Source organism: Pinus tabuliformis, chromosome 5_2 (assembly GCF_031772625.1).
Source record: "Pinus tabuliformis cultivar Carrire ecotype Pingquan chromosome 5_2, CPIR1, whole genome shotgun sequence".
Classification (NCBI taxonomy): domain Eukaryota; kingdom Viridiplantae; phylum Streptophyta; class Pinopsida; order Pinales; family Pinaceae; genus Pinus; species Pinus tabuliformis.
The window spans coordinates 1,082,863,951-1,082,878,637 of NC_142306.1; the positions used below are offsets into that span (position 1 = coordinate 1,082,863,951).

The following is a 14,687-nucleotide window of genomic DNA, read 5'->3' on the forward strand; positions in this document are numbered from 1 at the left end:
TGGGAAACAATATTTAAATCACCAAATACCTAAAAGACCAACTAAATTTGTTTAACTTTTAAATACAAATCCAACCCTAATCGACCAGATTATGGCAAGAAAATTAACTATAGTTTTCCACAAAATTGGAACCAAGGAAGCTTTGGCACAATGCAAGAATTAATGCCTGGAATAGAAACAACATAACATTGACAGTAGTAGTGCTCCATAAAATCATTCTAGGGAATCATCCTCATGATTTAGGGCATATATAGTGAAATTAATTTGAACATAATAAGGGTCATCATGGAATTGTTGTGAATCATTTAGAACCTTGCAACTAAAATTCATTCAAAATAAAATACTTCAGGTGAGTCTATTGTAATAGCTAAATGATGGAAAAAAATCCCTGCAATTGTAGTGGAATTAGCCTAATCACCCAAAATTTTCATGCCTTGAAGCTTATCTCCAGTCTTCTTGCCTTTAATAAGATCTAGATACAAATGAGGGGCATTTTGAATTACCCAAGGTTCACATTTTTTTTTAAATCAAGCCCGAATTCATTGTACTTGGCTTGCAAGCTACAAACTTGACAATACAACACTTGCAATGGTCATGGTCTCATTTTCATTTCTTATTTTTCTTCCTAAATAATATAACCCTTCTTCTTTCTCCATGATCAATGTCATCATCAACGTCATCTTTACAATTGGTATGGATGGTTATTAACATGTTTTCTTAGTGCATTCTCACTACCTCAAAAACATCTCCACCTCTATGACATATTTTTTCAAACATTACCATTAATTTTGTAATTTCTTTATTTATCCACCTCCTAGATTGAGATGCATTTTTCACTCTGTTAAGATGTTTCTTTGATATCTAGCCATCCCTAGAGTCTATAGATGCTAAATGCCCATGTACCCGTAGTCAAATCTGTATCTAACTCAAATTTGTGTCCTAATATGACTTGAATCAAATTCTCCAAGAAGAAGTTATAGGGAAACTTTGCAAGAAATTGGCGAATGAATTAGAATAGGGTAGGGGCATATTGAAAAAATTTGACAATGGAGAATTGTAGTTGAGGGGATATTCGGTTTCTACATGAGTAAACACTAGTTACAATGCCTCTAATTTCTTTGGAAATGACATGAGGAACAATATAGGGAAGGAGGCTACATTTGGAGTGGCATTTGGTGGAGCAATCATTCCTACGTAGGCTCAATGAGATTGTAATCTTGCTTGTAATTTTAGTATTCCTTTGATGGGAAATAATTAAGGTGGAATCAACATGGGGAAAAAGGGAAGTGTTCGTCAAAATCAGTGAAATCAAAACTTGTTTTTGCTTGTGGTCGATTTATCCCTTTGCTTTTATTGTCATTTTATCTTCTAGACAATAGCACTCAAGGATTACTTGAGGCTAAAAAACTGATATGCAAACTTGTATGGAATCGCATATGTCATGGAAAGATTTTTTGATTGGATACTGATAAAAAGCATAGGGAGAAACACTTCGGCGATTATAACAGTTTTTCCCTCTCAGTGTTATCATCATATCCAATCTAATTCTAATATTCATCATCTCCTACAAGAGATAGAAGATGCACCTTTCAATCCTCACATGGGTGTATTATTCATCATGCCAATTTATACTCACTCCCTAAAATTAGATTAGGGCCAACCTTTGAAACCTTAAAAATTTGTTTATAACTTATGTAGGGATGACCTGAATATTTATCCAAGAAGGGGAATTTTCTTTAGGTTGAGATCCCTTAATATGGCCAACTTCTGAATGTTACTCTCATAAAGTAGTTGAAGGTATCAAATTGTAAATGTCATGGGGTTCAATGAATAATATAACTCCTCTACTACGACATCATTTTCTAGATTAGGCCTTTGCCTTTCCTCAAGCAAGAAAACAATGTGGAAGAGTTGGTCCATAAGATACATATATTTTCAATTACTTCCTTGAACCATTACCAGATTTTGTTTCATTCATAACTTTGTCACACTAGTGCCACCAGTCACTCCCCTATATTTGTTTCATTAATCTATTGAATAAAATAGGCAACAACCCCTCTTGAAAGCGGGGGTTGGATTAGACCAGTCAACCAGTCTTGTAAGTGTCACTAAATGCTAAGTCAATTTCGAACTACTATATTTCCAATTAAGATTTCCGCTACTCACCTCTAATGTGAATCACATAAAGGTTAACATTTTTATCTAACAATCCTTTTTAGCCTACACCAAAGAAAAACACAATAGAAACATAACCTTGATAAGGAGAAGAGGAGATGAAAATCAGGAAAATATTGATATAACTCTTGTTACTCTCCCTGACACTAATATAAATCTTATTACTCTCCATGGAACTAATAAAAAAACCATTGCAAGACAATCTCCTTAGTGATAAGGGGTCCACTCCCTACAGTAACATATTCTTTAAAGATTGAGGCTTGTCTTGTAAGTGGACATTTAAGATGAACGGAAATCATAGTAAATCATGATGTGAAAAGTACTCTATAAATAGGTATAGATTATTGATGCTAGTAATATTAAATTGTGGGTGAAGCAGGTGATTCCACCAAAAATGATCTTATGCAAGAGTTGATCTCACGATCAAAGGTTAATAATGAAACTTACAAGAAATTCATCAAAATAAAACAAGCAATATCTTTAGAGTGAACTTTCCCTAATCTCAAAACAATTTCTTACTCTGTTAAAGCAAATTTCAAATTTCCCTTAAGAATTCATGTTGAGTTTCACCGTTGCAGTTAATAAACTAAGCTTATGCATGACATGATGTTTTTAAGGATTTCAAATATAATAATTGACATTAAAAAACACAACGTTGCATTTAAGGTTTTGTGTTCTTCCTTTTTAGAGTCAACCCAAAAAAATTCGAGATAGAGATGATTAACAAAGATTCAACCATTAAAACAACATGCAAAATCAACTTATGCACCCATTCTAATTTATGTGGGCATGTTCCCCTAACTCAAAAAAATTGAGATAGAGGTGATTAACAAAAAAATTGCCACTAAAACAACTGGAAAATCAACTTGGGTGTTCATTCTAATTTATGTGGACACCCTACCCTTATTGATGGAAAATACACGGAAACCCAATATATCTAATACATAATATTGAAGATTAAAGTTACAGTGCATGAATGGGTATTTCGCTGTATGGAAGATATCCTTGGTGTTTCATGAGATGGTGTTCTCCTGCTCTAAAGGTTTGGTTGGGTTGTATGTGATCACTATGTAAGAAGAAGCAGCATATCACATTATGTTATATCTAATGTTATATTATAGACAGTGATAAAATAAGACATAGGTCTAAGATTGTGTCAAGAATGATGAATCTAGTGTCACCACCCTCTATGTAACCTAGAGAAATGTAAATATTTACTTTATCATATTACATGAAATTAATTTTTTATTATTCATTCGAATTAAAATTTTGGAAACTTATTTCAAAAAATAAACCTAGGTATCAACATAATTCAGTATGATCCAATACCTGTACAGTATTAAATGATCTTATCAATAAGATGCACAAAATATGTACACTTCCAAGAATATTAAATAGTGGGAAACAAAATAATTAGAACTTGCCTATAATAAATTTTAGGTTCCGCGATAAAACCGTTCAGAGTGCAGAGTTCACGCTTCAAATTTTTAAGTCCAGTTCCAACTAATCACGGAGAAATTTGACGTAAACTTATTGGAAAAAAGCCCCAAAATACACTACTACCTTGGTTAACTATCAAATTTTAGATTACATACTATAATGCATTCATTTGATGAGTCTCTTCTCACAGGACTCTACTAGGTCAAGATGAAGACTATGATATTATCTTGTTTTCAATGAGTTTAGCCTTTAACCCCTCTGCAACGCTTTCCAAATTACTGTAAGAAGTTCCTCCTTTCCTTCCTTCTCTTTTTACAACATCTCTCAGTCTCTCGGCCGCCCCTCTCATCTCCTCCCCTTCCATCAGTCTCCTCACCTTTTCAGCTATTTCGATCCCGCCAATAACCTCATCGCCGCTCCTCAGTCTCATCCCAATCTTCCATTCATCGACTATGAACTTGCAGTTGACAAATTGCTCCCCACCGAGAGGAAATCCCAGTATTGGGAGGCCGAAGGAGATGCTCTCTAAAGTGGAGTTCCACCCGCAGTGACTGAAAAATCCGCCAATGGATGGATGAGACAGCACTTTCAGCTGTGAGCACCAAGGAACAACCACTCCTCGTTGCTTCGTTTCGTTCAGAAAGCCGTCCGGCAGCACGGATGAAACTTCGGCGCACTCGTTGTTCGGACGTCGAAGCACCCAAATAAAACTATAATCGCTCGCCTTGAGACCCATTGCTATTTCCTCTATTTGGCTTATCGACACGGGGAGTAGACTGCCGAACGAGACGTATATGACCGACTTGGGGGGCTTGTCGTCCAGCCATTGTGTGCAGTCCATCTCTACCCGACAGCTGGTTCCGACAACGGAGTCGCGAGGATCTGAGAGGTCGAGGTACGCCGAAGGGAGCAATGGCCCCACGCAATATACTCGCATTTTCTCCCACAAAGCCTCCACTACATGACCTTCTAACCCTTGGAAGGAATTGGCTACAACCCAGTCTGCTTCTCTGACGGTTTGAAAACAGCGAGCAACCACTCTGGCGATATCATCATCTGGGCTTCGTTTTAAACCCAAGGAAACATCTGCGGTTTGTAAAGTGGTCAAACGTTCCGCCCGCCGTTCCACTGCAAAACACCCAAATCATTACAATATTGAGAAAACAGGGGCAATTATCCATGAATTAGTGTTTGAATATAGACTCTAGTGATGTTGAATAAACCCAAATCTGTGCAAATCGATATTAGAAGCAAAATATTCCAGAGATTTTAAATAACAATCTCATTCTCTATTGGGATTATTCACCAGTGATTTGTAGCAGCAAATTTAAATAAATAATTATCACCTGAATATGAACGGAAATTGATGGAAAAGACTGACACATTCTGCGTCCAGAAGGAAACGGACAGCAGGCGCAGCTTCTTGGCGAGAGGCACTGCCCATCCGAGGAAAGTATCAGCGACAATGCAGGAGACGGGCGTTGCACTGGATTGATTGAGATTGTTTATGAGCTCCTCCACATGGCTTTCCATATTATCCAGCGACTGACAAAACTCGTGGAGCTTGTTCCATCTCTCGAACTCGCCGGGTAGGCAATCGGGTATTGCCACCAGCCGAATGTCGAGGCCAAGATTTCGAGCGTGGGCGAATGCATTGACACCGTTGCTTGAATGAGCGTGGGTGATGATGTTATGCCATGATTGTGTGAGGACAAATGTGATGGCAATGCCCTTGGAGGCGAGCTTCTTTGCGAGCTGCATCATGGGATTGATGTGGCCTTGCCCAGGCATGGGAACGGCTATGGCATGAATACCCGTTTTACCTTCACACTCCATATTTGTCAACAGCAATTTTCCCTTTCGTTTCAATGTCCATTGTTTTATAACGTCCAACAGAGCCGTGCTAAGCAGAGATTCATCGTTTCTGCCTCCTTCATAATTTCAGAGTCCTATGTTACTACGTATCCCATATACCTCAGTAAAATATTTTGCATGTACCGAAGTTCATATTTTGTCTTTTTCCTAGATGGGGAGGTTAACCCACCCTTCATTAGTCGAACATCCTATCCTCAAAAATTCCTTTGGATTTCTGGTGAAAAATCAAAAACATCTCATGTTATTACCCATTAGAAAGATAGGATAAAACTAAAAATATCTCTAAAAATAGGATGTTCCCTCTTTTAAAACGTAATCCAAATCTAATCTTTTAATGTATCAAATTTTACAACAACAAAAAAATCTACTGGAAAATAAGTGAATATCACAATTTTCAATTTTATGTAGAGAAGAAACACAATTTTCAATTCTATGTAGAGAAGATTTATTGATGTAGTACCTCGGTTTTAGGCTAGAAATTGTTAAATTTACATATAAATGCTCTGAAATGAAATTCAGAATAGAGCTCATTTACCTATAAGTTTACTGTGAAAGCCGGCCCTGATTCATTTGTTCCACAATATAGAGACCAGGAGTATAAAGGGGTTGATATGAATTTTTATGTGAATCGATCCTTCCTTTTACGACATCCTTTAAAGAAGTTTCTTTACTAGGACAACCTCCACTCAATCTCTAGTTTAAGCAGATAATTGAATCATGTTCAGTTCCATAATCCTGCAACTTGGTGACCTCTTTCATTGATTTCCCTGCATAAATCAGACTTTGAAAATTTGCTGAAATATCCAGCTTTTCTTGAATCTTCTGCTTAAAATCTTGTACCAGATGCCTAACCCCAACCCTCATGGTTACTAATTTCCGCGCAAGAGTTTTAACAAAGATTTGAAACTGATCTTTCACAACCAGATCTCGGTTCCTACTATCAGGTTCCTTCAATTTTTTTCGCTATCTCGAACTTTGAGAATTGAGCGGAGCCTCATATGAACTCTTCCAGATCTGTTAAGAAACCCACGCTTCCAAACAAATTTGACGATAATACTAACGCGCCCTTATTGATGAAAGATTGATCCAATAATTACCTCCGTAGATCGACAAAGGGCAAGCACCCTCGCCACCGATGTGGCCCCAACTTATACCGAAGCCAAGATAGGGGTCTGCACACAACCTCAAACTTCAGATCCCATCTACCAAATTGCTCAAAACCAGGATTGCAGCGTAAAAAGCCCCAACCATGACTCTGACATCAATAAAAAAATACAACATAAGAGATCTCGAAGATTATTCGATTATAGGAACACTACTTTGTGGCCCCAGCTCCATGATTCATAAGAAAAAGCGATGAATCTGACCAACACAAGGCCTTAGAGCCTGCGATCACCACAAAAAAGCTAGATCCAACAATTAAATACATTGTTGACCAGAGGATCACGCTCGCAGAGGAGCCATCTAGCATATTGATAACAAAAATGCCATCGATCTCCCATCTACCCATCCGGAGAGATTGTTTGCTGCAAACAATGAGATCTGCAAGACACCAGTCAAAATAACTCAAGGCCAAATCTTTAACCCATTATTGAACGAGGTGTGGACTTCAGACCAATGGAGAAACCCCTTTTACTCGCCTCATTAGATTAAATCTGGACAGTGGAATTTCCTTCGTGAACACCAAGATTAGACTAGCGCACCGCTGCGGCGGTCCTGCAAATCCTGATGCAATGGAAAACCCTATCAGAGTTCATTTTCCCCATTTTCTCCCACGGTTCCTACCTCTCTCTATATATAACATTTCCAACCTGACATACAAAATACTGATTTCAATCAAAGTTTAAATATTTTTTTACAAATAAACAAATTCCAAATCAGAGCAAGTGATCAAACTTCATAGTTGAGTGGATGGATTTTATAATTGAGAGTCTTATGGGAATACTCTTCAGACTCTAAATAATTGTTGCTAACCCCTTAACCTTAATGTTTCCTCTATTTCAAAATAAAAAATATTCCATATGCTCCTAGTAAAAAAATATTAAGAAATATTCTTCCCTATAATGATTGTAGAGACGAGGCCTATAATGATTGTAGGGACGAGGACACGTGCCGCATTTTCATTCTATTGAGAGACACATTATTTTCCTTTAGTTTGAGATATAGCAATAATGATATATGGCAAAGGAGGTTAAATTCATGACTCCCAAGCAGGGTTGGAATTTGATGAGCAAATTGCCCGCGGTGATTTGTCCTTCAAATATAGGTTAAAGAATTACAAAACCATCAAAAATCTGTTTTAAAACTATGAAAACAGTTTAGAAATTTTGAAAAACTTCTAACTCTGCTCCCAAGGCACTCTCAATGATGTGCAACTCCGAGAGACATGCCATATTGCAAGTAACCTTATCTAATTGCAAAACATTAGCTCGCATGGCATCTTCATTAGACCGAGGTGCATATCTCACCAAGAAACAAGATGTCATCAACTGTCTAACACCCAAGTGCCTAACCCCATTTCTCCTTTGGGACTGCATTCACTCATGCCTTACTCCAAGGTAGTTTCCCCAAACATTATGCCAACCAAAAATTCCCAAAAATTGTGTAGTATTCTTAAAAATCCCACGTGATCGCACACTAGAAGTTTATAGAAAATGCCTAATGGAGGTGCTTATTGCCAACTCATGGAAAAGGTGTTACATCACTTCTAACAAAATTATTAGGGAAATGTTTTGACATACATTAAGAGTTACTCTGCATTTCTCATATGCAAAATTAGTTTATAAAAACCTACGCCAAAGCTAAGGTGACTCAACTATTAAATTAAAACTAAAATTTTAGAATCCAGATTTTTGCAGTAGTTCAAATTGTTTATAGGATTTCTATATTTCACTGCATAGTAACCTTTTATCTATAAATAATATAAACATTATATCTAAAATTGTTATACACATAATTTGGACAACTAATTAAACACATACTACAAGAGCCTATGCAAAAGAAAATGGTGGGTAATGTAACAACCTCCTCCCACATCTACCCAAGCAATCAGCCAGTCGAGGTAAACATGCGACGAGAGGCCACTATGATATTATTAGACCTCCTAATTCACGTTAAGGAAGTGGAACCGACAGAAACACACCATATAGACATTCAACATCAGCATAAGGATCGTCAAGAACCAACCCAACCTTTCTACGAACCAACCATTAGATCCCACTGACATTTTGGACCACTTGACCTCTGGATGCTCATATGCTATGGATATGCCAGCATCCAGGGATGTCTGGACGCTCTCACAGGCCTGCAATCTGATGTCCACAGACTCTTTTGCTTAGTTCTGTGCCAATGTCGCCTGGATTTAAGCCACATTTTCAGGCCAAGAGCTGAGGTCACTTCCGAGAATTGAATGACACCTTCATAACAGTAATATAACATGGAAATAACAATACTGATGAAATTACTTGAATAAGACCTTGACTGTACCCCTACTAGCCACGACAGGCATTTCGTCAAACATATCACGAATATGTAACCTGTTAGCCTCCTATACCAATAGGTTTCATTTTTCATGATTGGCAAGGGAAATTCCAAATATGTTCTACTTTGATGATGCAAAGATCCCATATTTCTGTGGAAGAACATGTCTGTACATAGTTTGGATAGTGTCCTACTTCTGGATGGGTGATCCAACAGCCTAATCTGGATCATGCCATGTTTAAATTGATGTTGTAGAATAGAGAAAGAGAATCTGTCCAAACTGTCTAACCTTGGCATATTAGTAGATTAGGTAGAGAATGAAGGTTCCCAACTGCTTAATCTGGGACCTTGGAAGTGATAAGGGTAGTTGTAGATAGAAACTCAAAAGGAAAAGAAAAGAAAAAGAAAAAGAGCAACTAAGGGTTTGCAAGCCTAAATGCACCCTCCTTGAAGTAATAAAAAATGCTAGGCATTAAGATGGGTAGGTAGAAAGGGGTTGCAGAAGCTTGTTTTCCTTCATATTGCTGGCCTTGACAGAAAGCATATATTGACAAGAGAAGGTTCACCTGTTTCAACATTTTGGTAACAACACAGTGAAGCATGTCTAACTCCCCGATCATTCCCCACAAAACTTCTTTCTAACATTCCCTAAAGGTCCAATGGGATTTCCTCATTGTGTACTAATATCACCTTTTGATTATGGCAACATCAAGCCAAGGTGTTGATTCCTATTACACAAGAAAGCCACATTTCCTGTGTAAAACCCTTGATCATTTTCATCTATTTCTGCACCTAAGTTTACTCATTAAGCTTAGTATTCAGTTCCTCTCTCTCATCTCAAAACCATATTAACCCCTAATTTTACTATTTAGCTCCCCAATTTTCCCCTTTTCCCTATTATTATACCATTTTTGTGCAAAAAATCCCATAAATTATATATCCCCCCCCCCCAGGCAATATAGCCTTAATACTCTAAAAGGCAGGCGTGATAAAGTTGGGCACTAATGAAAGTGTGCGTGCATAGGTTATTTTGGGGAATTAAATCAACATTTGGTTGATCTAATAGCCCTAGTGCACCTTATAACCCTGTATGCAGTTTACCCGCTGGTACCTAAAACTTCATAAAACCCACAAATTTGATTTATCCAAAGTTTATCCCAGCGCGCTTTTCCACAAATAATAATTGTTTATTACACGGGCCCCATCGTATCACTCTGCCATCTCTGCGTCCCGTCATCCGTCGGATCCGGGCCCTCCCATCCGACGGTCCTTGGCGATTTTGGACCGCCCCCGATCGCCGTCCTTTAGCGCCCGAAAAGTGTCAGAGGATGACGTAGGGCCTGTGGCGCGTGTCAATTTCTCGTTGTATCGGGCGGCTTCCGACACAAACCGGGCCCGTACCAAAAGCGGTCCGATAAAACCGCTTACGGCCAGTCCCTTTCCGCCTTATGTCATCCTTGCATCACCACCACGCCATTGCCGCATCAATGTTACGTCAGCTTCCATTCCGCCATTGTTCCGACCTGTCCGCCACGCCGCTCGTCCACGTCGACCCAATCACCAGTTGACACGTCATCCCGTCATACTCGGCCCCACCAATGACGTCATGCTGACGTCATCCATCAAAAAGGCGCCAAAAACCAATTTTTCCATATTATCACGCAAAAATCATATTTTTTCCCATTTTTCACTAAACGGGCACTGTGTAACTTGCATGCATTTACGTCGTTCTTCCGCCAACCTCCAGAAATTCATCCTTGAGCTACTGCCGCCTGGAATTCTGCACAGTCATCTTCCCCCCGTCGCGCCACAACCAGGTATTTACCTGTTTCTCCCACCAACTGGTTTTTCAGTCTTCCTCTGCTAAAAACACAAAATAACCACTATCTGGCATTCCGAACTCCTATACCTTCAAAGACTGAACTAGTATCCCTTGGAGGTCCCAAATTCATCAAAATCCCCTCATTCACTGCATTGTGCTTAACCCATACCCTTCACAAAGTTTTCGTGTCGCAGGGCGCGCCACAGCAAGATAATTCACCCTGTTTCACCCCCTTTTTTACAGCATCTCACCTCAATTTTGCCAAAGCTACCCTGTTTCTCCCTGAAAATCTCTTTCTCTGTCAAAACTCAACACATTCATCCACAATTCAAGTATAAATCCAGGGTAGAGGATAAGTGAAGCATGGAGAACCCTGTGGCCTTGAACATTACTCCCCTGAGTGCCCCACAGAGGAACCTAGACTGGCTGGCCCATGCTGACAGGGATCATCAAATTAAAGAGACAGTTGAGATAACTACCAAATATCACATACACACTGTTTGTGAGCTGAGGGATAAATACATGTGTGGTGCTGATGACATAGGTATCTGGGAATCTAATTTTCCCATTTATTACCTACCTCAAGTCAATGTGTTCCCAGACCTCATCCATCAGTGTTGTGAACACTATGAACCCTCACAAAGAGCAGTTTTGAGTTCATATGGGAATATTTTATTCCACATCACTCCACAATCCATAAATCAGATGTTGAACTTTAAACCAACTAAACCTTTGGTCCCCCTTTCTATGAATTTTCTGCTCCAAGAAGCTGCCAAGTTGCCCAGCTCAGAGGTCACAAAGATTGGTCAGTTGTTCATGAAACTAGAATATCAACCCCGACAACCTTCTCCTTATCTACATGTCTGGTTCAATGATACAGGGAGACTGCTAGTGGACATGATATCCTGCATTCTGGGATTCCATACCAGTGAGTTTGTGGATGATACAACCTTGGTGATGTTATCCATGCTCACTCCAGGGCAGCCTCCTGCTCCCCAGTATGATTATGCCACATTCATTGCTGACAAGATTCATGAGAAATTCATGAATTTGGAGAGGGAAAGGGTATTCAAGTACACCTCCTATATCTATCACTTGATGTTATACTTTCAGCCTGATAGTTTCCCTGTCTCCTTGAGAAAGCTGGATGCAAAAGGAAACAGGAGGTCAGTGGTATTTTGGTCATCATTTTGTCACCACATCTCTTGCTCCCCATACAGCTATTGTGAGTTCATTGATCTGTTCATCTATCCGGCCTTGTCTCTGCTACAGATTTCTCCTCCGCCTAGACTCACCGACGATATTGGTGGGCTCCAGTATTGTAGCAATAATGCTACAACTCCTGGAACTCCCTTCTTTAATTTTATCAACCCGGAAGTTCGTAACAAACTTGGAAGCGACGGTGCTGTATGCACAAGTACTAGCTCTTGCCGCAGCTGTCACTTGGTCAGCTGGCACAAGTCTGCTAGGAGCTTAAGCCAACTTCTATGAGCTCTTAGAAGAAGCTTTTTAATTGATGGACGAAAGCTAACTCGAAGGAAGCTAATCTAATTGCGAAAAGAAACGGAAAGACAGAAAAGAAACGCAAACCCTAGCAAACCCTAATTCTACCAGCTAGTCCTACTGACGCAAAGGAGAGCATGAAAACTACTGAAAGAGATGCCATTACTTCTAGGAAGGTAAAATGCATGTGTCTAAGTTATCACTGTCTGAAGAAAACATCTTTTTGTATTTTTGATTAAGTTGTTGGAATTATCATGCATGTGCTTTTAACTATTTTTGACTGTGCAGAGGTGGATCAAGGAGGAGAAATGCTTGGGAAAGGTTGGGAAGGCTCATAGAGGGTCTAAGGGGTCCCTAACACTCTTCCAGAGAGTCTCACAAATTTTGGCTGTCAAGGAACCGTGTTTATGAGCTTCTACAGGAAGTCTGCAGGGGTTCTATAGGATGTTATGAGATTCTTCTACAGGATGTTTCGAAATGGGATTTTTGAGGATGGGTGATTGATGGAAGATGCATGGATGGTTATGGAGGTAGGATGGGGGTCTGAAGTGACCCAGGAACTGATGGATGGAGTGGTGAGATGATATGTGGAAGGCTGATTTGGCTTTAAGGTAGTTGAGACAACAATGGAGAAGAAAGTAGGGTTACGTGGGCAAGAGGATGGGTGTGAAGCGAGAAGCCTAGATATGGGATGAATCAGATGGCTCTGATGAAGCTTGACTGTGTGAGTGAGTGATAGGGAGGCCTTGCACAATTCACATTCAACCGAATCAATGAATTCTTGCAAACAAACTAAGTCCTATCTAACTTAATCTAACTGTCAATGAAATGAATAAATAGCAGCCTTGTTTGGAAAGAGAACCATGTACATCACGTGAGCAAGAACATTCCGAATGATCTAAATGCATGACAAACTCCTACCAATCGATTCCAAACATAAAAAGCTACTTTAACCAACAAAAACGACCAAAATGACAAAGAAAGATCTAAAGAGCAAATTTTATTTGAAGAACGCAGCAACACATAAAGATAAACAAGGGAGGTATTGGGCGCTTGAGATGGGCCCAACCCCAAGAGCTACAGCCTCCCAAGAGAGATTTAGAGCTGGTGCAAAGCTGGATTCATCTTTATTAATCAAGAATGAAGAGTTACATCAAAACTGTCCACAAGGAGAGCTTGAGAAAGAGCTGAAAGCAAAACTAATCCATGGCCTACAAATCGAATTACAAAATGACTACAACAAGGCTATGAAATTACTAACTACTATCTACTGGCTAACTAGCTAACATCCACTGGCTACACTGGCTAACCAAAATGAGGCCCTAAGCCTTCTTACTTATACAAATTGAGGACCCAACAGTCCTCCTAAACTTTAGGGACTCGGCTGCCCAAAACTTGGAGTTAACAGCAGTCCCACTTGACTTGCTTGGTTGCCCTTGTGCTGATTGATTCGGTGGCCCTTGAACTCTGAGCTGATGGTGGAGAATTCGAGGTAAGGGCCCATAAATGAAGGGGACACCTTCCTACAAATCCTCTCCCTTGTCTTCCCACGAATTTGGCTGCCAAGTGCTCATTAAGACCTTCAATTTTGTCTCCAAATTGACCAAAAAGGCTACACAAAGCACCCATTAGACTTGTTGGCATAATGACTAACCAAATTCACTCTATTAACATAAATATAATCAAAAACATGCAATAAACTAATGAGAATGGTGAATTAAGTCAAATTAGGAGGTTGAATGAGCCCAAATAATTGTCCATTTTTGGGGCTCATCAGATATGCAGAAGATCCTTCAACATTCAAAGAATTATAGCATTGGATATTGGTACTTCTACCAAGACCACACAGTAATTAGAATATATGGCTGTGAGCTAGCCCCTTACAGACTGCCAAAGTATGTCCCCATGAGACTTTTTGCATTAGAGTAGTTCTGGCAATTTGGAAATGCAGACATGATTCATTTTCATAGCAGAAATAAGAAAGCACAGCTGAAAATCAAACACCAACTGGGCCCATTCATTTTCAACAAAAGAGAAGAAGCATGGAAAGAAGCAGATAAAATTCTAAAGAGCTTTCAGCTGCAAAAAATCTTCCTTTGGTCACCCTATGACCCCAATCATTTTATAAGTCTTAGAAGAGTCAAATACAGACTTGCCAGCTATGACCATGTCAGAATCCCACACATTGAAAAATATGCAAATCAGTTAGAATGGAAGGAGGGCACCCTATTGGAGGCATGTTCTAGGGAAGAAATGGCACAAAAAGAAATGAAGCAGTTAGAAAAATTATTTGACTTAGAATTTTTTGGACAGGTTTGCTCCCCAGTGCTCAAGCATCTTGGAGTAGCTGCTTCCTCTTCTACTACTCCCCAGCTATCTGCCCAAGCCTCTA

The 14,687-nt window shown here is 39.4% G+C and overlaps 1 protein-coding gene across 1 annotated transcript; it reads right to left on the minus strand.

Moving 5' to 3' along the window:
• Nucleotides 1-3,657: 3,657 nt before the first annotated feature.
• LOC149163016 (UDP-glycosyltransferase 86A1-like) lies at nt 3,658-7,306 on the minus strand. The gene is made up of 3 exons (XM_089437494.1): nt 6,026-7,306; nt 4,962-5,704; nt 3,658-4,743 (listed from the first exon to the last, which is right to left on the minus strand). The coding sequence occupies exons 2-3, from the start codon at nt 5,449-5,451 to the stop codon at nt 3,830-3,832; spliced, it is 1,404 nt and encodes a 467-aa protein (XP_089293620.1). The 5' UTR covers nt 5,452-5,704; nt 6,026-7,306; the 3' UTR covers nt 3,658-3,829.
• Nucleotides 7,307-14,687: the final 7,381 nt, after the last annotated feature.